Here is a 26,781-nt window from a genome sequence, read left to right as displayed (position 1 = left end):
AGGTCTAGTCTTATGAAAAATCTGTATATTTTCTCATCTATAACATGCTTTCCTTCATTCCTCCAAAACTTAACAGGAAATATGAACACTTAATAATGCTTGGGTTTCAGTGCAGCCCAAGTACTGACATATCACTTTAAGTGACCTGTTCTGTTACATTGAATATTTCTAGGTTTTTTGTGCAATCCTGCATGAAAGTAGTAATCCAATTTTAGAGAAAATGGGTTTGCAAGGAGTGGATCATAAAAAAAGTAAGTAATATAATTGAAAACATATTGAAAAGGTGGCAAGGGTAGTTGGACACACATAACATTCCTATATGGAACAGGGCCTAGGATTTTTTGGTTTAGAGTAAGAAGGAATAAAAAGGATTACAAGAGGAGTCTATGAGACTGTAAAAGTTATGTAGAAGGTAAAAAAAAGCAGCTCTCACTGTCTCATACATAGTAACTAGAAGGCACGCAGTGGAACTACCAGGCAGCAAATCCAGGACAAACACCAAGTAATTAAATTCCTGTGCAATTAAATAATGGAATTCATTGCTATAAGGATGTTTTGAACTTTTTTAAAATTATTAACAAATGGACTAAAAATTGGAGATATATCAATGGAGTAGGAGCAAAGAAGTGAGAGAATTTAACCTAAGGAAGTAGTTGCTGGCATCACATTCAAAATGTCAGGAAATTACCTTAATAGGTCCAGACAGCTAAAGTCACTAAAAATTTAGTGAATTTTCAGATGTTAAATAGTTTAGGAGAATAAATAGTTGAATCTGTCTATAAGACACATGTAACACCTACATGCAAAATTTAAACATTAATTTAAAATTTCACCACTTAATTTGCAATCTTGACATTACTCCACGTGAATGAAAACAGAGATGCTTGTAGAATCATGAAGACTTGTCAGTCTATGGTAGTACAAAGAGTTTATGATCATTCCATTACTTAACCAAAGACATGACATTTCCCCTATAACCATTTATAATGTAGGGTTATAAGAATTATCTAAGAATGTCTAATGAAACACATTCCAGTAATCTTTCAACACCAGAAATGTAAAGCTTTGGCACTGAAGTATCAATTCTCAAAAAGGTTGCTCTAAAACATGCTGAATCTGTGCAACAGCTTGGCAGCAAAAGAAGTGAGGACCTGAAGGCAGCAAGTATTATTCATGCAAAAATAGAACAAATGCCAGCATTTCAATACTGGAATCATAGCCCCTCCTCCATTTATTTAAATATCCACAGGCAAGACAAGATGAAATATTTTGGCTATAAGCACTTTTTCCCAGACATTAGTTTTTCCTGCTCATGTATAATAAAAAAGACTCTTAAAACAGACAGCAGTATTAGCAGGCCAAACTCCATTGTATTTTTGCTGAGCTTTGATAATTTTATTGGTAGGAGTAGTAAATTATAATGGACACAACATATTAGAAAATATTAATTAAGAAAGTGACATTTTATTAAACATAACATAGCTCTTGTAATTAAATTCTTATATTAGATCCTATATTATGTTAAAAATATCTTTTAATTTTCATTATTCTTTGCAAAAATGTACTAACTGTAGTCTGCATACAATATCTGTAGAGTACACAATAAGAATATAAAAGGAACTGTTCCTGACTGTTGTGAGAAGCTCACCATATCTGTGACTGATGTCCTTAAACAGACAAAGCTCATAACTGAGTTAAATGAGTGTTTTGCACAGGTATAGTGTTTTGCTTTTAAAAACACCTTCAAAGATTGATGACACAACTTTGTAAACAACAGAAAATTTTGAAACTGTGACTAAAAATAAGTGATAAGTTCATATGGAAGGCAGATTAAGTGTTTGCTCAATTATAAATAATACTAGAACTTCAAAATTAGAGAAGGATTTCTATAATGTGCAGGACTACTGTAAGCCCAAAGTACTTTTCACCATGAAAATTTCAGATCAGAGCCCTACCACAGACACCCTTCTGCTGAAAAGTGCATGCATGGTTCTCCATTAAGATCATTTGAGTGTTTCTTATTAAATGCCAAATCTTCAACCGAAATTGAAATACAACAATACTTCTATTAAGTACTAGAAATGTCTTTGCAATCTGTAGTTTACTGTTTCCAATTCTGAACTGCTCCTAGGCCATGGTTGGGAAGCTTCAGCCATGTAAAATCTTCCCTGACAAAAGTCCTCAGTAGCACTGTGGAGCATCCGTTCCACATCCAACACACATTCTTTTCTGAGGTCCTCACATTTTTTTTGTATAATGGCTTCTTATCACCATCCTTTAATTAAAAAGATATCTAATGAAAATGATTTTTTGAATAAGCTCCGAGTCATCCTGAATTTTGTATGACAGAGAATCCTTAACAGAAAAAGTACAGCTCTTCCACACACTTTGTTTTGAACTTTAAATGACAAGCTACCTGTTGTCATACAACTGTATGAATGGCTCCAGAGCGGTTGCCAATAGGTTTTTTAAGGAAGCATTTAAAGGAATTTGCCAAAGGATGAGAAAGCAGTAATGACTAACTCCACAGGGCAGGCTAGCTCCAAGGATGACCCTTTCATTCTGTAACTGCAGAATTAGTGCAAATTCCATACAAGAGAAATATAAAGCAGATATAAACAAAAGGATCTGATCTTTGAATATTTATAATGCTTGAGCCTATATCTAATTCTTTGTCTAGAGTCACATTGTCAAAATACTGAAGTCAACACAAATCGTTTGCCTCTAAATTATATCACAGTTTTTCTTGACTTTTACAGATAAGGCCTCTTTGGTTTTGGCTAAAAGTACCCCAAACAGTCATCACAACAGCCTATGAAATGACTTTTGCAGGCCACCCAGATTCCACAGTTGTCTAGGGAAGAGAAAAAATCACGCATAATTCAACTACATCAAAGAAAATAGTATGTGCTTGGCTTGAAGGGTAAGAGCACACTTAAAAGGACAGGGGTCAAGACTATCTCAAATACTTCAACAAATGTACTTTTTTTTTTTATTAGTTCATTAATGTAATTCCAATTTGTAAATTAAGGTACTATTTCTAACCTTTGAACAAATTTTACCTTTAAGTCTAAAATAAGCAAGTGTACTTTATCATGTTTTTGTATAAATTAATATACGATAACTTGGGGCGTAATCTAAGAATTCAATGCAAAAATCACTGCACTCATTAAAGATATATAGAAAATAAACATTTTGACAACATATATTTTGCACTCATCATCTGTTTTTTATCCAACCTTACGTGTTGGGGCAGCGAGCTAGAAACTGTTACTTAAACTGGAATTTGTGCCAGGAATCTAATTCACAACTTCTGAGTCAGCTCTCCCACCCTCACTGAAGCTTCAAGCCTCAAAGTAATATAGTGTGCACTTACTTTAATTAACTGCTTTTCTAGTGGTTGTGGATTTAAAAAAAAACAAAAATACAAAGCATTTTCTTTCAGCACAGAGAAGGATATCTAAAGACTACCTTTTATCCTTTCCTGAGGACTGCACGTTATGAATTGCTGAAGAATAGTATCATTGCGCCGGGAAGCAGCTGCAAAGTTATGACTCCCATCAAAGGCTGATTTTTGAAAGGCTCTCTGGCCTGAGTGTTCCTAAGGAAAAATCAGAACCACACATTGTAACAAAAAATGATGGACAAGATCAGCCATCCCTACAAACAGTGCACAAATACAGTGCAGTGCAACCTGTTCACTATATGTTGCTTCCTTCCAAATCAGAAACATGAAAGATATCTTCAAAATGACTGGTTTTGTTGACCATGAAATAAAGCAACATCTTGTTATAATTGTTATTATTAAGAATGATGCAGAAAAAATGAAGACTTTTTTTTTTTATGACCCACAACTGGCTTCATTCAAATTCTCCATCTGGGAGGGCAGCTTGTGACACTGTCAACACAAGAATATGGGCAATGCCAATGGTATTTTTCTGCCAGCCAGCTGGTTCCCTTCTCTCAGAGACTGAGTGCATATGTTCTGATGATCACACACTAGAGCAGTTTTGCAAGTAAGAAGTTACACCAAACTCCCAAACGCAGGTCTCCTGGCTAGCAGCTAAACAAACTCCTGTCACACCTCTAGTCGGCTTTTCTTTTGAGACATTTCCCACTCCCCATACATGTCACATCACCTAATTTATTCTCCTGAGTAGTTGCTCAAGAAAAAAAAAAAAAAAGGGGGGGGGGGGGGGGGGGGGGATTAAAAAAAAAAAATCACAACGTCTAAAACTGGGACAGACCCAGAAAGACATTTCTGTACTTGTCATTTGGGAAAAGCAGTAAACCCGCACAGGGGAATACTATGGCTAGTTCTCAAAATAACTTTTCTCTGATTTTATATTTGTTTTTTTGTAAAGGGGCCTCCAATTGGCTTCTGTTTTTATAAAGCACGTTCATTATACTAGCAAATGTTACATTAAACATATCATTCCTAAATTTCATAGTCACATCTACAGAAGAAATGCATGTATCTAAATCATATCATTTCTTTGTAAAATTATGCAAGAGGTTTAATACATTGGCAAGTGATTGCCTGCAATGGACAGCACATCACATTCCCCTTGCAACCTATCTTTCAAGCTTAATAATAATACAAAAATAAATCAGTAACAAAATAATGACAACTAAAAGTAGTAAGAAATAAAATGAAAAAAAATGAACACATATCAATGCTGTGATGCTTGTTGTGACAACAGGGCTACAAATGCAGTCTTAGTGGACAGGCAGCACATGCAACGTTGTCTCCTCTTCAGTGCAGCCTGAGCCATTTGAAAAGCCTATTTGGAACCTCTGTAGAGAAACACGCACAGCCACTGACAATTATGTTCCTTCTCATTACTGGAAATTCTTAGTCTATGTAAGATTCCTTACATTGTGAGGTCCACATTTACTACATTCTCTTGGTACGTTAGTGAAATTAAGCCTCAGAACATCCAACCTACTACTACATTGGAGACTTGCAACCAGTGGGCCAGGGAGCCCTAAATTAACAGCAATGATAAATATGCTTTTCCAGCTCTTTGGTAAGTGACACAATCAATATACCAACAACCGATCGGTAATCAGCTTAATTAGGGTATTCAGCTTATAAAACATAGCTGTCATTGGAGACCTCCATTAGCATCCTGGCCAATAAAAACAATAACGCTTTTCTAAACATATTCTTCTACCAAGTTGAGATGCAGTTCTCAAGAAGTTGGTTTTGAGAAAGGAAAGAATGGGCAACAACTCATTTCTGCTATAGTGTCCAGACTCAAATGGAATTACCACTGAATTTAAAGACTTCCCTATAAAAATTAATTCCTGTCTAAAATGAATTTGATTCCATCAAGAACTCATTAGGCATTCTTCATAGGGCACAAGTCAAGATTATTTACCTCTTTAATATATCTGGATAACATACAAAACTATAGACTTAACTACAAAAAGCAGCCTCATACTTTCGTTAGGTCAATCTGATATTTGTAATTATTTTTTTCAATTTTGGCTTTTGTTAAATGAACAAAACTTGCAGGAGTGAACTTTATTTGAAAGTGAGCTACCTTTCTCACAAGAGTGCACAATAAATATAAAATATATTTTATAATTCTTCCTCACAGTATAATGCTATGTCACATAGAAAAGGAAAGCAAAATTGTGCTTCCTTCTAACACATTCCAGAGGTTCTAATGAATACTTTCTGTATTTTCCTGGCATGACTGACAGCAGTGAGGCTTTTGCAAAGTGCCCTCCCAACAAAGTTAGAGCATAACGTTTGGAAAGTATACACCGCTACATCCATTTCACAGTAAATCAATAAACACAGTAAATCAAATAGAAAATTATCAGGAAAATATTAAGAGTTAATTATTCTAAAAGATATCTGTATACTACCCCCCCTCATATTTTATGCAAGTACACCCACAAACATAATTGTTCTTAACATTTCTAAACGTTCCAGCAATGTTTATTAAATAAGAAGCTTGAAATGATCTCTTGGAATCCTATACTAGGATTTATTACAACTTTTTATACCAGAAATCCACTTACATTTGGATTAACTGTGAAGATGTTGGAAAAACTATTACAGTATTTAGTAAAGGGTCAAAATTAAAAGCAGGGTGAGTAGTCAAGGTAGACAGTATAAATACATACCTACATATTATCTATGTTCAGATGAAGGATGTACATATGTGCATGCATGAAAGAGCATGACAGACCATAAAACCAAATTTTTTCAAAACAAGAGGCAACTGGCAAACCGATTTATATGAGGTCTTGAAATTCTAACCATTAAAATCTCTTTCTTCCCTTATTTTGTTATCATACTTAAGCAAGTTTTATGTTAATCAACTCAGGAACCCATCTTGAAGGGATCTGACCAAGGACACTGAAATATGAATTCCATGAAGGCCAAAAAACCACAAATCAAAAAGGTGGGGAGACAGGACAAGACCAGACAAGACCAAAAAAAGAAAACAGAGTGAATTACAATACTAATGAAATTGAAAGAGTGAAGTAAAATCTGTCACACTAAGATATTAAGGTCTCTAATCATGACAACAAATGAAATCAGATAAATTCAAATTATCTAGATCCCAGCTGTTGCCTTCAGGAAGCAACAGACAGTCAAAATTACATCAACACGTTAATCCTAATTTAACCCTTTTTGGGATCACATATGATTTTGTTCTCATACTTGTCAAATTAAAATAACAGGCAACTTTTAGCAAGACCAGGAGATATCAACCTGAAACACTGTACAAATCCTGACTCCAGGAAGCCAAGAATTCATTCTGCCAGGAAGAGCTCTCTGTTTACATGATTTTAGTCATCATCTCCAGTATACAAGATCACTGGGATTGGAAAGACATTCATCTAATAGAAGCTATTATTGCTTCACCTCTGTCTGGACCTCTATTCTCCGGAGAACTACTAGCTGGATCCTCCCACGAACGTTTCCCTCCATAGACATGGAGCGCCTTAGTGTTTCCATAGCCTCATGATTTGACTTGCCCAGAAGTGACTCTTCATTTACTGCAACAAGCTGATCATTTACTCGCAAACGACCATCCTACAAGCAAAAAATAAAACAAATTTTTAGAAAAATAATAATAAAACCCAAGAATTATTAGACAGAGGTGCTACATACGGGAAAGAAGATGCAGACAACACCACAATGACTTCTAAAATTTAAGAAAAAAGAGATTGCATAGGTCTTTGTGTCCATTACTAAACCATTCTTTTCCCCTCTATTTATTACATTTTTAGAAGACTTCATAGAGCCATTACAAACAAGGAAGTACATGCACATGCTGTTGTTTTTCTTGTATGTAGAATTTAACTTGTATCAGTTCTAAAAAGAAAATAGGAAAGGATTTTTTTGGTTAGTTAAAAGGACTCACACTGTATCTGTATCTGTAGTGAAACTATGAAACAATACTGCAACATATTCTCCATGCATTACTAACTGTTATTAGGGTCTGGTAAGAAACAGCTCCAAATTTTTTGTCTTACAGTCTCACTAGTGTCTATCTTGTCACAATTACCATTCCACCATATGGAGCAATGTTCTCAGTTCAGAACAGTCATTAAGACTTAAAGTATCCTTATTTTAATTAATGCTGTCCATGTATTCTAACATCCAAACCTGCTCCCAATAAAATTAGTGTCGAGCCACATCAAGTACCCTATGCTTTGGAAAAAGTAATTCAGTTTCACTGTCAAACTTGACGTTTGTAGGTGTAATAAAATTGTTGCCACTGCTATTTTCTGATTTAGGAGTCCTATTGCTGTTGTCATTATTATCTATGATTTATTTCTTTTCATATAAGCATGTGCCACAGACTTTTCAATCTTTAACAAGAATATAAGGTCTACTTAATTAAGAGACATGAGTTCCTTTTAGAGCTTTTCAAGTTCACAATTATCAGGATGGCATCAGATCTCAAAGAAGGAAGAGAAAGAGTAAGAAACTGAAGACATCCAATATAGAAGGGCACTGAAGAAAGAATAGCAAGGTAGAACTTGGATAGAATTACATTGCTTGCTTAAAATGAATCCGCTTCATTCACAGGCTCATTATATACTCTTCCTAAGACACTTCTCTGAACTATTTACATATTTCATGCATCTGAGTAATCCACAATACATATTTATTTTCTGATTTTTATTTTTTTCTATCACTTAGACGTTAATTAAGTATCCTGCTACTGCTGCCAAGTATAAGTCATTTGTGTTCAAGTGACTTAAAGTAGCTGTGACAAACTCAGCTTTCTTAAGTGTTATTTTTGTTGGAACTGGGTATCATCATTACCACTGCAGACAACCATGAAACTGAGTAGCATATACCAGAATCAAAAATCAGCTAGGAAGGACAAGAAGATGGAAAGTCACAACTGACAGATGAGTTATTCAGTCAAAGAAAAGTAAGAGAAATAAAACTTTTCTCCGGAAGATATGGGAATGGAGGATAGGAAACATCAATGCCATTTAGAAAAGATACTGAAATCTCTCCCATCTCTCTGCTCAACATTTCCTGCCAACATAAGTATGCATATAGCCAAAGTCAACAGGTCAACCTCACCTTTCCTCATACAAAATAATACCATCATACATGCCAAATTTAGGGAGAGAAGAATTAACACCGTTGAACAGGGAGTTTTATTATTTGCACATGTTTTAATTCCTTTGTGTTCCATCAAAAATTGCTAAAATGAATGAAGCAATTCATGGCAACAGGAGTTTGAGGCAAAAGAGATTTTATGTGTTGTGAGTTCCTGTATTATTGGAAATTTTACAGGTTCTCTTGGCCTCCTCCTATGGTCCCACAAGTTCTTATATTACTTTTTTTCCTTTCTGTGGATAAACATCCATGTATAAACAGTCATTAAAGGTTCTTCCTATATATATATATGCACAAATACATTTATACACAGTATATACAAAAACAATGTCAAATGAATCATCATTGAATCATCAATGGCTGTATCTATTGACTATGCAACTGTCCTGAACGTAACACATACTTTTAAATGAACCACTGTAGCATCAGACAGCTCTGAATTGGCCTGATTTTTAATTTGCCTTGTAATAGTTTTTGTACGAGACTTTGTATTTATTTATATTTTAGTAATCTCAGCTCTTATAAAGAACTTCTTGTGATGCATCTTCCTTCTTATCATTCTGTTATACACTCCACATATGCAAAATTCAACTATGATCAGAGAAAAAGTGTGTGTGCTTTATAAATGCTGATCAACTACACTTGCTAAATCACCTATAGAAGACAGGCTGGAAGACACTCGAACACTGTTTCACACATGCTCCATTAGAAGTTATTTCACAAAAATCTTTTGTTATTTTAAAGATTGAAAAAAAAAAAAAATCCCAATCTCTAAACAGTTTGCAAACACAGATTTTCATCATTGGTGTTATGGCCTGGTTTAGAAGCCTGAACTGTAAGACAATCTGCTTGGCTCGAAACAAGCTAAATGTTTTTTTAACACAATTTTTCTTCTCTCTCTGAAAGGTAGGTTTCTTTGTGGTTTCCAAGTAGAAAAACATTTGGCATTTCAGCAAAACAGTTTTCAAATGCCATCTCTGAGACTGCAAGTGAGCTATTGTAATAAAGAGCAAAGTTACTGTTCCCTTGCTTATTTAAAAAAATGTTGGGGTGTTTTACGAGACTCACAGCAAGAGGTAGAACCTACCACCACATGGCTATCATATTTAGACAGTCACAAGAGTCTCATGCTTTTTACACTAGAGTAGGGAGACATAATGCCACATCCCTCTTAGTCTTACGTTTTTAATCAAAGCACATCTAGTTATTTCCCTTATCACATCAATGACATTTCTCTCAGAAAGAAGTTCGATGGTATTTATTGGAATTATCCAATTTCCCCATCCACTGCATACAACAAGCAATGTTTAGGGCAACAACACTCGGAAGCCCCGAGGAGGTTCAAGCTACACCATATTTGCATGTTTGATTTGAACAGATGCACACACAGAAAATATTCCATTATTTCTAATAATGGCTCTGTTGCATTTTAGCTGCAGTAGCCAGCATTTACTTGATTCCTCACTTGTATGTGAGGAATACATCACATGTGAAAAGTCAGGATGTCTCAAAATGAACAAGGCTGAGCTCCCTAAAGTTGTGAGGAAACATGATGCATTTACACCAAGCCAAATGTTAGTTTTATTCACATGAAAGGGTCTGCATAATTACAAAGATCAAGTATTCTCGTAACCTCTTTATCTTAGAGATGATAAAAACATACACTTCAAAAATTGCAAAAGTAGGTTAAGAAGAGACATGATGGTTCAATCAGCAAAAGCAAGTAGTTTCATTTCTTCAACATAGTGTTAAAACATCAACTAAGAACACTAAGATACTTTAATTTGGTTTTGTAGCAAGAGCAGTCAAAAGCACTGGGTCTTACTGTAGCATCTACATTACAAGATACATTGGTATTTTTAAAAAAAATTTTTCTAGGACAAAAAAATCATAAAGTCTTCAATTTTCCTTTATGTTTTTTCACAACTCCCTTAACTGTACTTTGCAATGCTATCAGAGACAAATTAACATTCTAATATTTCAAAAAATACTAAAAAATATTCGTCTCTTTTCAGATGTTTAGTTCAGACCAATAATGGGTAACAGTAACCAATCAAAATTGTCTGCATCTCATGCATAACTTTTGAGTCTAAAAATATATTGTTGAAATAAATTTAACATTATCAAAACCTTTATAGAACATTAGAAGGACTAAGCATTTACTTCATCAGTAAAACAAATGTGTTGAAGGTCAATGTATTACATTTCTTCTTTTGAAGACAAGTGGTGACTGTATAGACAAACGGAGAAAGCTCCTCATATTAGCATGATATCAAATCAGAACAAATTTTAAACTCTAAATGCAAAAGTGAGAAATAGTGAGATAATTCTCATGTCAGTGAGCGTTAGGACTTCCTCCTACAATAATTTCCCAAGAAAACTTAGTGTGCTGAAAAGCAAATGCACGTGTCCAAATCGATAATACTGCCTTTAAGAGAGTCACAATGAATAGCATAGGAAAATGCTCTGGACGACTACCATCTGGAAAGACAGACTTCTTATTTAAAAACTTGCTACAAGACAAGATTTAAAATCAGGACAGTAAGAATATCTTTAAATATTTATGTGCAAATGTGTGCACACTTTTTAACTTGCTACGAGAAATTTTATTAATTGTTAATACCCACTGATTATGTTTTGTTCTACATAAAGGTCATTAGACAGAAGAAAGACAGCTGTTCTCCATACATATGCAACAGTAAACTGTGGTTCTTAAGACTGCCAAAATGACTGCATTCTTTGAGTGCTTGTATAAACGCACAGGAAAGATTCTCTGAAGAGTTCTGGTTGAAGCTAGAGCCTTAGCTACTCTCTCATTTGCTCTGGAGTCCACATTCATACCTATTGCAACATGATTCTAATTGGTGAAAGGGTTATAATTAGGTAAGAGTAGAGAATACATCACAGGACCTATAATAATCTTCCAGTCAGAGTGACTAACTGTGCCAGTTGCCCATTTACTTCAGCGTGAACACAGAAGTCCTACTTTATTAGATCGCACAGTCTTCAAGCCAAAATTAACTGATCTGTAACTGTGGAAGAATAGAGAGTGGTAAAATACAGAGTTAGAAAGGGTTTTCTTCTGTGTCTATGATGTGACAAGTCAGGTACTCAGTCCACTAATGATGCTATTCAAATCAATGACTTTATTCTGGCAACATACACCGTTACTGTAACTGGAGCGGACAATTACTCTGGCAACACAGAGCTGGGAAAGCAAGAAGGGTAGTCTCATTTTGAAAGTAAAATGAGTTGTACTCTGTAGCAGACATGCACATTAGCTGAGTTCATCTAGATCTAATTTGGCGAATCATGCCTTAACTCACTTCTGATATGTACCACGTAGATGAGTTTATTCACTTGTCATTTAGTCCCAAGTTAACCACGGACAGTGTTCTGAACATGTACCACGCTCAGTTGTACTTGAGAAGACTTAAGTTTTGAAATAACTGTAGGACTATGACAGGTATATAATAGAAGCAGTGAAGTATTAAACATTCACATGAAAGCTAAATACTTGATTACTGCTGTTTACCAGCTGCTGTAAATAGATGATTATGAAAGTTTTAATGCCGTGAATTGTCTTACTCAGCAGGCTATTTCAGTAGAGGAATTTACATGGACTGAATTAAAAGGTATTCTTTCAGAAAAGAAGACTCTGAGTAAGTGCTGAGATAAGAGAAAAAAATATGGATCCACAGGAGCTAAAGATACCAGCCCTGAAAGATTAAGACTTTTGTTTCTCGTTTCATAAAAATTACCTTTCTCAAGTTTTAAGAAAAAAATGTACTTAACAGATTTCCCGAATATTAGAAAATAATTCAAATACTTCTTAATCATAAAGATGTACAACACTCCTTGCATAGACCTTAGAGGGAGCAAAGCAATTCATAACACTGTCATTTACCAATTTAGTACTACCACTTCAATCCACCTCAGGAGTAACTGCTAACTTCTGCACAATAGATGTCAGCCTCAGCCAAGTTGCATTTTTACTACAGTGGCAAAAAATTGTAAAAAAAAAAAAAAAAGAAGAAAATATGAGCTAGTTTTTTATTTACAGCATAAATTAAACACATAATCCTTAAACTATGCCAGAACTGTCAATTTCTAATTTTTGTAAAGAAGGTTGTCTTTTGGTTGGTTTGTATGGGTCTGCCTGTATCACTCTGGGAGGACTAAAAGCAGTGCAGATAGACAATAAATGTTGATAATCTATTTCTCTGTCACTGAGCAAATTTTCCCACATGCTTCTGTGGGCTCTGGGGAAGCTGGAGGCAGCTCTCCTTGTACCCACATATGCTTCTCCTTCCCCAACTTCCCCATTTCCTGCAGCACTCAAATAAAACCAAAGGTTTTCCACCAATTCACTGTCCTTGTGGCAAATCCCTGCCCTGCTCATGGCACCAGGATCTTGGGACAAAATATTGATAAATTCACAGTTCACCTAAAAGAATGAGTGACAAAAAGGTACTTGTTCCTAGAATGCTTATACAGTGAGATTCAGCATTCAGCATAGAAATGGTAGAATTCTAATGCAGTCATCATCCGATGTGTTTCTTCTATACCTTAAAAGCAGCACCTCCATGAATAATGGATTTGATGAAAATCCCAAGATCAGCTCCAGTCTCCCGAGATTTGTTGCCTTTTAAGCTCACACCAAGTCCAGCAGAGCCAGAATCATTCAGAGGAATCTCAAAGGTCAGCTGTTCTGTGGTTTCTGGAGTAAGAATACTGCAGTTTTGTTCTCCCTTCTGTTGAAGAAAACAAGAATGATGATATGGGTGAAAAGGAGACAGAGACAACACATAAACTAGTTGTATCCATAGGTTTTTACGATAAGAAATAGCCCTCTTTTTCAGAAAAGTTTGAAGCAGCAGCCTTATAACCAACAATGCATTCAGTTGACATTTTGTCACATGATCTGTCTTTAAACAATATCTAGGATAGCTAGGAATATGGATAAAGTAAAATAGCTTAGTTCCACATGATATAAAACTGACGTTGCAGCAGAATATAAAAAAGACATTTATTTTAAACACATCTGCATTAAAAATGTAAACTATAAAACTCTCAACCTCTTTACATGCAGCTCACAAACCAAAATGATAGTTGTACTGGTAAATCCCATTCCCTTCTGAAAATTGAGTTTCATCCTTAAAAAATTATCCTTCCCTTAAACCTATCTACAGAGGAAAGTTTGTGTAATAGAAGTGAGGGTGAGAATTGAAAACATAGTAACTTATTCTGCACCAACTCCCTTTGTACATACTTTCATTCCACAGATATTTGGTTTCTTTTTTCCTTCTAATATAGATTGATCCCAAGATTTTTCATAGATCAAATTGCTGTTTACATGACCGTCAAGTATCCATCACTAGGGAAGAACAGAAAGTAGTTTCTTTTACTGTATACTGTACCTGCAGTTTTGTACAGTTTTATGCTGGGGAGTGTGGTGGCGTTTGGGTTTTTTTTAAAAGGTTAGAATCATGAAGTTAAACAAAATAAAATTATTGCCCAAAATACTCATATTGCTACGTTAAAAAAATCCAAAACCTAGGACTAGGAGCCCTTCTAAAGTATTCATGGAAGGTATTAGTGGAAAAGACCTTATGCATCACATTTGATTTTACTTCCCTCTTCGTTCTATATATAACTCTAAGAGAAGTAATTAGCTTAGGTTTCTTGTCATTTTGACATTTTCTGTTCTTTGTAACAGTAGTCGTAAAAATTAATAGGAAAAAAAAGGATATACACAGATAACTATAAGTTGCAAAATGACTGGAGGCTGCTTTCAAGGCTGTTAAAGACTTATATTAAATTATCAAGTAGTGACCAAGTGTAAGGAAGAGTGTAGTAGCTGGGCTACTACACCTAAATGAAGGACTGTTTCCAGGCCCTAAACTGCAGTACATACAGTGTCAATGCAATTGTCAACAAAGGTGCCAACAGTACAGATGTCTTCTCAGCAGCCATAGTAGTCCCATATTCTCAACTATTACGCTGCCTCATTGACAAGAACTATGATCGTAGAACCAAGAGCAGAAATTAATATTCTGAACCAAAAACTTACAGACAGTAACCACTAAGTACATTTTATTTCAGATGCCCTTTCATTGATGAGAAGCAGCTAGTGGCTAGTGAGGAATCATGTGACTCAGAGAGCTAGGACTATAAACCTCAATCCCAACACGCACTATGCTCAAATTCTTCCTGGAATGTAACTACATGATAAAGTCAACACAATTAGCCTAACTGCCAAATATAAAAATGACATAGCAAAAAAATGACAGTGAAATTGTCTTGATGCCAGCACTCACCTCCGGTACTTCTGTTACTCATTTGTGCTTTTGTCTTTATTCACCAGAAGTAGACAATTAAGTTACAAAAAATAAGTTACAAAACTGTCACTTTTATTTCTTAGCTGTGGATATAGAGATGTACTGAATGTAATTGCCCAAAACCTACAAATTCATACTTAATACTGTGAACAATACAGAAGGATAATTTGTAAACACTCCTGCTCTGACTTCCTTCAAAACAATCCGTGTAATGAAAAAAAACAATACTATTGGTTTTCTAAGCTAAGCATTTAGCACTTAACTTTCTCAAGTTTTTAGAGGAAAGATTTTTCTGCCCAGTCATTTGTTTTTCAAAGTTGCACATATTTTTGTCAGTCAATTCAGAACTCCACTTAAATCACAGAATCACAGAATCTTAAGGGTGGGAATAGACCTTGAAAGATCATGTAGTCCAATCCCAAATGGCACATTCTGTCCAGATCTGGACAGAAGACATTTTTCTCAGAGTTCCAGATATGTGGCATCTCCTGTAGTCCTTGAGGACAGTCTCTTTTGTATTACTTTCCTGGTCTCCTAGACAAGCAGTTCCTGTGTGCTGCTGCTAGTCTTCCACTTTAATCCATGACACCTACATCAGACTGTTGGCCTTTCTGTATGTCAATGCAGTGGTTTTGTCTTTCCCCAAACCATGAGGAATGCAGTGAGGGCAGTTGTCACAGGACATAAAAGCTTCTAGCACCCATGCCTACCTTTACCAGACCAGTCACAAACTGCTTTATAATGTTATTTCAATATGAACCTGAACTTCATATAAAACTGGGATGGAGGAGGAGTGAATGAGCATCTGCTCAGTGCTCAGTTTGTGGTTGGGATAAAACCATGGCATCGTATTACATGTAGGTTTTCAGTACAACTTATTCCAATTCTGGATTCTGATACAAATAAATTCCTAAAAGATGAGTAATTAAAAAAAAGAGTTGTGCAGTGTTTTGTAATACTTCCCAACTTCCTTTAACCTAACTGTGCCACGTATTAGCTACTTTTAAGTGACCTACCAGATCACTGCCTGCATGTCAAGTACTATCAAAAATTTGCTACCCATGAGGGAGTTTGAATGACATTTCATTGATTTCCCAGGAATAAGCAACAGGAAAGGAGATGCACATCTACAAATCAAACATGAATTCATGATAAGACCTAGCAAACTCAGTCTTTATTCCCTTAAAATTGTCATTCACTACTCATTGGATGGCATTTGATTGCAAATGTCTGGTAGTCAGTCCAGAACATCAAGACTCTTCGGTGCAAATACAAGATAGCAAACTTTACTTTGTGGGAGAATGTGAGGACCCACAGAAAGGAGAAACAGAGGAGACATAAAAATGGATGAACAGAATCTAGAAGCTTAATTTCATACTATACCTGCTAAATGGTTTCAAATTACTATCCTGACAACAGTGCTCTTCCCAAGGAATGCATTTTCACTTTCCAGCCATCCTTAACAGCTCAGCAATAAGCTGTTTTATTTGGGTAACTAATTTCATGAGTGATGGTCCATGTTCCTATAATATGTAGGTATGACTATTAAATATTACTAGTGACTCATAGAGCTGGATTTCCACTACCTCCATTTCCCTGAATTTGCTAAAACATTATCCCAAGACATCAATACTTTATAATAGAGAAACCATCATCATCTTAATTATAGTCTGCTAAAAGAAGTCCTGTCAATGCACAAAATCTTGAATTCTCTTGGAAATACCTCTTACCTCAAGACCATTCCACAATATGAATTCACTCAAACACAGAATGAATGAAACGAATTGCAACACAAATATGTTTCTAGATCAGGAAAAATTTAACGGTGGGATGTTATAAATTACCCAGGTAACAATCACATCATGTATTTTCTGTGACAAATGTATCACATCTCAGCACTTCAGGAATGAAATGATAATATATCACTGGAGTTATTCCCTACTGCAGACATAGGTAAGTAACTCAATGGTACTATCATAAATGAGTAATCTTCACATAAATCCCAATCCAGGCAGCCAAGTGATGAGACTTCAAGGTGGCTAAAGCTTTGAGATGGCCTGATCTGTACTTTTTCTTTAAGGTTGGTACACTGAAGACAGCAAAAGAGATATTAAACTCCGAAGTATTAATAAAGCACACTTAACAGAAAAACATATCAAAGTTAAGGCGAAAAAAATTGACTTGAAAAACCACCACCCACTGTCCACTTTGTCCTTGTTGGGCAGGTACTTCCTTCAGCTTTGCTCAATTTTAGCCTTTTAGATTTGAATCATAGAATTACAGAACCTTAAGGGTTGGAAGGGACCTCAAAAGTCCAACCTCCCTGCCAGAGCAGGACCACCTAGAGTGGGTCACACAGGAACTCATCCAGGTAGGTTTTGAATGTCTCCAGAGGAGACTCAACAACTTATCTGGGCAGCCTGTTCCAGTGTTCTGTCATCCCCACAGTGAAGAAATTCTTCCTTGTATTCCTTCAGTTAATCTCTTATGCTCCAGCTTGTACCTGTTGCCACTTGTCCTATCATTGGACATCACTGAGAACGACCTGGCTCCATCCTTCTGACAGCCGCCCTTTGCGTATTTGTAAACATTAATGTGGTCACCCTTCAATGTTCTCCAAGTTAAAGAGCCCCAGCTTCCTCAGCCTTTCATCATAAGGGAGATGCTCCACTCCATCACCTTTGTGGCCCTGCACTGAACTCTCTCCAGCACGTCCCTGTCCTTCTTGAACTGAGGAACCCAGAACTGGACACAATATTCCAGCTGCAGTCTCACGAGGGCAGAGTAGAGGGGGAGGAGAACCTCTCTTGACCTACTGCACACAACCCTTCTAATACACCTCAGGATGCCATTGGTCTTCTTGGCCACGAGGGCACATTGCTGGCTCATGCTCATCCTGCTGCCAACCAGGTCCCCCAGGACTCTTTTCCCTACACTACTCTCTAACAGTTCATTCCCCAACCTGTACTGGTACATGGGGTTATTCTTTCCCAGATGCAAGTCTCTACACATGCCCTTGTTCAACTTCGTTAGATTTCTCTCTGCCCAACTCTCCAGCCTGTCCAGGTCTCGTTGAATGGCAGCACAGCCTTCTGGTGTGTCAAGCCACTCCCTGCAGTTCAGCATCATAAGCAAACTTGCTGACAGTGCCTTCTGTTCCCTCATCAAGGTCATTAATTAATATATTGAACAGTGCTGGCCCCAGCACTGACCCCTGAGGGACTCCAGTAGATACAGGCCTCCAACTAGACGCTGCCCCAGTGATCACAACACACTTCCCTTTGCTCTTGTCCTTTAAATGCCTGGAGACAGTGCCCAGGGTAAGTTGTTCCATCACCTTTCCAGAGATGGAGGTAACGCTGACCAATCTGTAGTTACCTGGCTCCTCCCTCTTGCCCTTGTTGAAGACTGGAGTGACATTTTCTTTCCTGCAGTCCTCAGGCACCTCTCCTGTTCCCCAGGACTTACTGAAGATGATAGACATTGGTCCAGCAATGACCTCCCTCAGCACCCGCGGGTGCATCCCATTGGGGTCCATAGATTTATGTGCATTCAGGTTGCTCAACTGATCCTTAACCCAGTCCTCATCAACTAAACAAAAATCCTCCTTTAACCTGACTTCCTCTGGAGTCTGAGGCTCCTGAGGACAGTCTCCAGCACCATAGACAGAAGCAAAGAAGGCATTCAGTAACTCTGCCTTCTCTGTATCCTCTGTCACCAGGGCACCTGCCTCATTCAACAATGGGCCTACATCGCCTCTAGTCTCAGTTTTATCTGCAGTGTATTTGAAGAAGCCCTTCTGATTGTCCTTGACCTCCCTTGCAAGGTGCAACTCCAACAAGGCTTTAGCTTTCCTAGTTGCCTCCCTAAATCCTCTGACAACAGTTTTATATTCATCCCAAAGGCCCATCCCTTCCTTCCATGTTCTATCGACTCTCTTCTTCCACTTGAGTTTCCCAACAGTTCCCTGTTCAACCATGTGGGTTTCCTGGCTCCCTTGCTTGATTTCTTACCTGCTGGGATGCTCTGATTCTGAGCCTGGAAGATGGTACTTTCAAACCATACTTCTTCCCTGGAGAAAAAACCAAGATGCAACATGACCATGGTACCATTTCCTGCCTGCCTCTCTGAGAAAGGACCTGTATCCATTCCCTTCCATCTATTAGGTCTTCTCTGTTAACCTGGCTAGAAGATGGTAGGAGATCCTGTACTTCTTGCGAAGGTTCGACTTGTTGCTTACCCCTCAGAGATCGTAGATTCTCAGTCCACCAACCTCTTCTCTCATACTCCCTGGTGTTCCCGAGTCTTTCCACCTCACCTTTGAGTTCAATCCACCAGGTCAAGTAGGTCATTCACCTGGTCACACTGAACACAGGTGTTGTCTTTTACATTACCTGCTAAGAGTGCCAGACCCCAGCACTCCTGCAGCCAGAGACCTCAACATCTACATTTTTATGAGGGAACTCTGTCTGGGTTGTCACATTTCTTTGAGAAACATGTTTTTGCCTGGGTTGCTACCATAGTTGCCTGCTCAAAGCCACTCCTCCCTCCCAGATGACTCACCAGCCAACGCCTCTGTGCTCAGTTTGATCAAAGACCCCTGTGCTCTCGGGAGTGTTTAAATCCCAGGCTGTGGCTGCAGCCTCAGCCAGCCCCACCTCCCTCTCAAGGGCCAGATCAGTGGCAAGGCCAGCGCCACTCACCATGTATAGCCTGGCCCAAGAAAAATGAATCCCTTAGTGTCTGTTCTGCTGCTCTGCTGACTGTCCAGGGACAGTCCGTTCTGGCTCCGAAGGCTGAATGCAGTGAGTGATGCCTTTCTGGCATCACTCATCTGCAATAAGCTCTGCAGAGTCCCCTCTAGATATGTGTATCACTTCCCAGTCCCCTCTGCAGCCTGGTGATGTTTATTCCCTACTATTTATAGAAGGCTGCCAGCCTTGGCTCCTGCTGCAAAGTTCCCTCATGGTTGCACCATCAAACATCCCAGATAGTTCCTGAGCACTCTCCAAGCAGTTTCACCTGGACCAGAATGCAGCAGTCAGAAGTAGTCTAAGAGGCAATCTTTCTGTTTGGTGTCAAGACTTAGGCATGAAACAGCATGAAGCAAAGGAAACCAAGACAGGAATGTTCTGATCTACTGAGATATCTGCATAGAACTTCAATAAAATAAATTCTGACATTTACTGAATCACCACAAACCAGACAAAAAATTTCAGAGGAGTTTACATGAAGGTGAGAGAATACAGAGTTTGCTAGATTTGAGAGCAGAAAGCCCTAATAATATGTACTAAATCACATCAATAATGCAGATTGAAAACCTTTATTTAAGAGTCTCAGGATACATTTGATTCACTGATGTTCTGCCAATGACTTTGATTATTAGAAGCACATCCTCAAGTCTCTGATTTCTTAAAATGCTATACTAAGGCATTTTTAAAACAATCTAAAATTTAATGTATTTAATTGTGTATTTAGTGTATTTATTTTTTAATTTTGAATTTATTATAATTTAAATGTATTTAATTAAGTCTCAAACAAATTCTCAGCATTTTAATAAACAGATAGAGTATATCTTTAGCCTTCTCTTATTCATGCAACACAAAAATTCAGTTGCCAGTACAATCAGAATTGCAACCTTTGAAAAAGGTACTGTGCATTGTATTCTTCCCCTTTCTACTTAGTCCACAGTTATATCTACTCAATATTGTGTCAATCCTCTGGTATGCCATGGGACACCACTTTCAACTAGTCCTTTTATCTAATTTTATACCTGTTCTCATTGACCACAACACTTTTGATCTTGGATTTATGATAATCTAATGCGTATCTGTCACTGGAAAGGTTGCCTTATTTATCCCTATTGTTCTTTTGCCAAAAGAGAAGCTTAGCAAAAAAATTAGTTCTTACTTCAGGCAGGAAGGAAATAGCATTTGTTTAACACAACATGAGACCTTTCAGTACCTGTCTGGTGCCCTTGACCAACACACTATTATGCACTCAATATGCTGGCTGCCCCTTGCCTGGCTGCTCACTTCTGATAAGAGATGCCAACTCCCTGGAGTGCCATTGAGAGCTGAGAGCAAAAGGCAAGAGACCCAGGAGGGTTATTTTCAAAGGCTTATGAAGGAAATAAGACATTTACATGCTTCTGCAATTATTTGCTGAAAAAAATCCTATAAAAGTTGAAGAACAGTCTTTAAATTGTGGCGCCACATAAGTATTACTGGCAGAAAAGCTTGAAAAGAAGATACCTCCTTATTTTCATTTTTCTCTCTGTTCTTTCCAAGATTGTAGCCACAATTAAAAAATGCTTTGCTGACAGCTCAGTCATTCACTCACTATAAAATCTACACTGCATTTGGCAATAGATCTACAGTAACACTCTTGAAAATAATACTCAAAGGTAAAGCATTGCTGTAATCTTGTCACAACCTAGTAAATAACTGAAGCCATTGTTGCATGTATTCATCTTGAGTATTTCTAACACATGCTTTCATATTGGCTTCTTTAAAACCATCTGTACTCTTTAATAAAATCCAAATGGTCACTAATGACACATCCTGCTAAGACAGACGTGACAACAGCAAATCCATGGAGATGTATTACACAGTACTTGGATACTTTTTACAGTAACACAGTACATTACAAATTTGTGTCGTATTAGACAAAATGGTTCTTGTTTGAATTATGTAGACTCTCTGGAACTGTAGCTTTAAAAACTGACAAAACTATATTCAGCTCTTCATCCAAGATTGATACGTTGCATTTCACAGTTTACTATTTGATATCACAGGATATTTCATTCTCCAACTTGCCTGACGTGCCTATTCAAGAACCCATAGTAAGTTTTACCCAGAAAATGGTTTGTCCTCACAAAAGAGTTCTGTGGTTTGGTGTGGCATTGCTCTTCAACTTCAAAAAATGAAGTCTCACTTAACCTTTTAAGTTACATAACTGTATGAAAAAGGGAGAAAAATTAACTAATTCAGTCCTCAATCGACATATGCCCCCTGTGAAAATACTCATTTTCATCCCGTATATAGGGTTGGCCATGTGCTTAAGCACCCTACTGAGTTGAACCACTATACAGTTAATATACCTTGCCACTTAGATCCTAAAAACTTATCATTCATGAAGATGGAAGACTGCATGGTATTTTCAGGGTGAATTTAGGATTGCTGCTACTGTATACGTTCAGAATGTATTCTGGGCAAACAGGTCACAACAATATGATGTACAAATGCAATTCTCCTTGATTTCCCAATTTCTGTTTTAAAGGGATGGTAAACAAATCAATAACTAGTGTGTAATTCTTCTATGTCTACTTCAAACATCGCATGCACTTGTTTTACATTACATCAGCCTAGGAAGTCTTCTTCATGGATTGTAGGGCAGAGAGTTTTAAAAAATTTTTATGACATAAGAAATAAATTGGTGACCTCTGTAAATGGCAAGGTACTAGAGTTGCCATTAAGGTTTAAAAATTGCCCAAATACTTTGGTTTTGGTAAATGCAAATACTTTAAATTTGGATAAATGCATTTAAAACATATGAAGACTAAACTTCTCTTAAAAGCCAGATTTTATATGCCTCTATTCTTATGTATACATAGTTCTGGTTTCACAGATTGAACTGAGCTGACAAACAATTTTGGACAACACCAGAGCTGAGATTGATGCTATCCAGTAAACAATTTCCATTTCCCAGTGTTCCAAGAGGCAGGTTTCCTCAATGTAGGAGTTTTGGGCAGCAATCCTGTAGGCAAATACAGTATTCCACAAGTAGCAGTAACATTATGCTGTTCTCACCTGACTTGTCTCCAATCTTAACTTTCTCTTTACCAGCAAACAGAGCACAATCAGAGGCTCCCACATACAATGAGTGCTATGACAAAAGCTTTCAGACCAAACCCGCCAAACCACTACTAATCAGTAGTCAAGCAATTTAGTACCCTTTGGTAAGTTAGAGAGCCCCATCAAAACCTGGGATAAGTAAAGGGATACTTTTCACCACACCTTCTGTTAACTGTGACAGGAAAGACTGTCATGTTCCTTCTAAAAAGGGATCTCTTATTTATAATGAACAGAAGAACTAATCAACAAACCTCAGTACATAGTTCCCAGTATTCTGAGCTATAATGAATCATTTTCTGAAATAGATCATGAAAGCTAAAAACTTTTGAGGGTCTGCACTACACAATATTTTAACTCTAAAAAGATACACTTCTGTATACACAATCTGCACTTATTTCTCAACTATTCTAAATAAATAGAAACTATGGGCCCCAAATTAAACATTTTCATTCAAAAGTTCTTAGGCGAAAAAGTTATCCAAACCAAGACTATTTGAAAATCTACATAGTTTATAAAGTTATTGAAGGTTCCATGTGTATTCATAATATTCTTCATTATGCAGAACAATTCCAGAACTGAATCTTGTGTATGTTATTAAAATTCAATATATGTATATTGACCTCTTTTTCTTCTATCAGATTCTTCTCCCTTGGAATAGAGAATTGGTATTTGCCGGAATCACTTCCTGACTGAAATGATTTAACCATTTCTGGTTAACTGAGCACAAGAACCACTAGTTTGGCCTAAAAAAACAGTTGCAAAAATGCTTAACTCTAGGTTGAAATCTCATCTATTATTTCATGCACATAAAAAGGTGGGAAAAAATTAAAACACTTCAGGACAAACAAAATCTCCTTCGGACATAAGAAGTTCAAGGTAGTGAAAGGAATCAGCTGGGGGAAGACTGAAACATAAAAGTTCATCACAGTAAGCAGAAAAAATTCTTAAAGCTTGCCACTCATCCTGCTTCCTTCTGTCATGTATAGTAGATATGTAAAAAAAGAGTTAAAGATTGTATACATTCTTTTAGCTTTTGTTGTAAAAATGCTGATTTGTTCCCTTTTTTCCTTCATTCTTCAGGGATTGGTGAATATGCCAAGAACATATAGAAATAGTGATTACAGTTGAAGCTGGTAAATCAAAGCTATCTTTAAAACAAAAAAAATAAAGTATATGCAAGACTTATGCAAGACTTATATGCACAACTATGTATGTGTTCTAACTTAAAGAAAAATGCATCAAAGTATATTCAGTGCTATATTATTTCTGGCAACTGCAGAACTGGCACATTGCTTATGTGCATGATATCTACCACCTTGAAGGCTCAGGAAAAATAACAAGAATAAAGAATTGTATAGGATCATGGTACAGAATGGTTTACACCAAAGTTGTTTTCATTCAAATAGCTTTACTTTTTTTACCAACGCAGGGATAAAGAGAGAAAGGGGAGTAAGTGATTTTTGTATCATTATTAAAATTATTGATACCTTCAAACTATACTTTTTCCCTGGAGGAAAAACCAAGATGCAACATGATTAAAACATTGTATTTTAAAAACAGAGTAGAATGATAATCACAGTTTGATGAGTATTCCATATATTCTGTTAAGAGCTGGAAAACCCAAACCTTTTCAGTTGAGCCAGTTTCTCTGTGATATTCACCATCCTTTAGAAAACAGTGTTGCACAGTTACAATTCAAATGCACCCTAAAGAATACACTAATCACTATTCAGACAGTAGGCAGTGGTAATTAGGTGAATCAAGATCTTCCCCTGAGTTTTGGAATTGGCTCCTTACTCAGATGCTACATTGTCAACAGCTGGCATGAATTACTGGGAACACCTGGCTAACTGGATAATAGGAGGGCAGCCTGTGGTTGGTCAAAATTCTACTTCACTGATCTGTTTCAATAAAAAATGTCATTAGACCTTCCTTTTCTTTTTCTTTTATTTTAAAGCCGTAACAACACTGCAAAGATTTTGGGGTTTATTTGATTCCCTTATTATGTGCAAACAATGTAAGTACAACTCTCAGATGTTGCATGGGGTAGCGTAACTCAAGCCCTAGTTCCCTACAATTTAATAATGCCTGTTTGCAACACTAATTCGTCCTCACCCATATTGCATCTCTCTCTTGGCTGCTGTGGTAAAGGTTTGTCACTTTGAATATATTTCCGTACTTGCTAGCAATTCAACAACATAGATCACAGTAACGAAACCCCCAAACTCCACTCCCATCTGGCTTACTGAAGAAAAAATTTTTTTGTGAGACCAGACTTTCTCCAAACTTCAGCTTTGTTACAAGGTAAAGTCAAATGATATTATTACACAACTGTGCAACCAAATGCCACCTGCTATTACTTTGTTACATTACTTGCTTTGTGCCCATGCAGCTATAAAATTGTCTCCAGAAATCAATGTAGAAACCCAGTTCTAGCAGAGAAACATGCTCAAAAGTGGTTTTGTCCATTGTCTCTAGTGTGTTCAACTTCCAGAGACGCCTTTGTCACAGGAAGCTGTGGGGAGTAGGCATGTTTACTTGGCAATCCTTTTCCTTTTCCTTTCAACAGGTAACAGAATCTAAAGAAAACAGCTTCTCAGATTACAGTCCCCGGAGAACTACTCAAATCAAGAACAAGTCTGATATAAAGCAATTACTCTATTATTGTCAGGCATTAACAAAGTCCCCAAGTATTTAGGTAAACTCTGCATGCATGTTACATAGTCAGCATTCAGTTAGAGCTGTCCTTGAAAAATATTGGATTATCTACTGCCTTTCCTTCCAAAAACAAACATTTCAAGTGCTGGCTTTTTTTTCCTCTTTGATCAAAACAGCTCTGTAACTTTTGAGGTAGCAGAAGATTAGTCCAATGTAATATCATAGCTAAAGCTAAAAACAAACAAAAAAGCTTAACCAATTTTAATTTAATTTTTTAAACCTTTGCTGAGACTATGCTCAGACATCTCATGAATTCTAACAAGCCTTATGCTAGTATCAACATCTGGTAGCTTAGTGGTATGGTAACTCATCTTTTTGCCACAGATTTTGCTGAAAGGCTTTTTAATTTAGAAGGCCTGGTTCCATAAGTTATCTACTGTGTTTCAGTAACTCACATTTGTATTATATTGTACTTGACTGGGATAACAAGAAACATAGAACAGTAATAGAATTCACATACCATCACCATTACAGTGAGGGCCATCACTTGTTCATCATTCTTTCTCCGTGAAAGCAATCTAAGCGAAGGTCAAGCCAGCACGATAAATGTGGCTACCTTCTGGATTTCAATCATGCCAGTCATAAGTAAGTCACTTTTTGAAAGGCAGTTAATGCTTGCTGTAGGGGCTGGAATTTAATCACAGGCAATTGTGGCAGGTAAAATTTATAAACAGCTTTTAGATTCTTCTAGTCTTTTATACTCACACGCTGTTACAGTGATTTCCAAGAGAACATGCAGTATGACAATAAAGAATAATGTATAATGTGGGGGGAAATAGAAAAGAAGAATACAAACTTTTTTTCCAAGTGGTGTGTTTGATAACTTAAAGAACCCTCAAGAAAAAAAAGAAAGTTAATGGGTAGTCTGTTCAAAAAATAACCTCTTATTTAGGACACCTGATAGGTGAAAAGAAATCCTAATTATAAAAGATCATTTAGTATTTTCACACATAAATTTCCCTCTGATTCACAGACACTTACTCTGCAGCTTGTGGCTTATTATACAGAGCTTTACTATAGCAGACTTTGGCAGCTGGGGAACCACTGGCAACAAATGCCCAATCACAGGGTTGAAAACATTCTGCCATTATACTCCTTCATTATTATACATATAAAGGAAACCAAACACAAAACTAGTTTGTTAGGACACTTCACAAATGCCTTACTACAGAAAAAAGTGGGCACCAGCAGCACAAGAGAAAAGGCTCACATCAGAGAATCTGAATCCTCCTCTGTCTCATCCTACCACAGACAA

At 36.9% G+C, this 26,781-nt stretch overlaps 1 protein-coding gene across 3 annotated transcripts in view; it reads right to left on the bottom strand.

Moving 5' to 3' along the window:
* Nucleotides 1-26,781, bottom strand: part of PARD3B (par-3 family cell polarity regulator beta) — a 407,820-nt gene that overhangs the window by 189,237 nt on the left and 191,802 nt on the right. For all 3 annotated transcript variants that reach the window (XM_062004452.1, XM_062004454.1, XM_062004453.1), the window contains exons 11-13: nucleotides 13,180-13,365; nucleotides 6,890-7,060; nucleotides 3,472-3,601 (exon numbers count right to left, since the gene is read on the bottom strand). In XM_062004452.1, coding sequence (XP_061860436.1) covers nucleotides 3,472-3,601; nucleotides 6,890-7,060; nucleotides 13,180-13,365 — 487 coding nt within the window. The remainder of the gene's footprint in view (nucleotides 1-3,471; nucleotides 3,602-6,889; nucleotides 7,061-13,179; nucleotides 13,366-26,781) is intronic.

This window comes from Colius striatus, chromosome 11 (genome assembly GCF_028858725.1).
Source record: "Colius striatus isolate bColStr4 chromosome 11, bColStr4.1.hap1, whole genome shotgun sequence".
In the NCBI taxonomy this organism is placed as follows: domain Eukaryota; kingdom Metazoa; phylum Chordata; class Aves; order Coliiformes; family Coliidae; genus Colius; species Colius striatus.
Note: the sequence above shows the minus strand (reverse complement) of the source record. Positions and strands in the feature narration are given on the sequence as shown.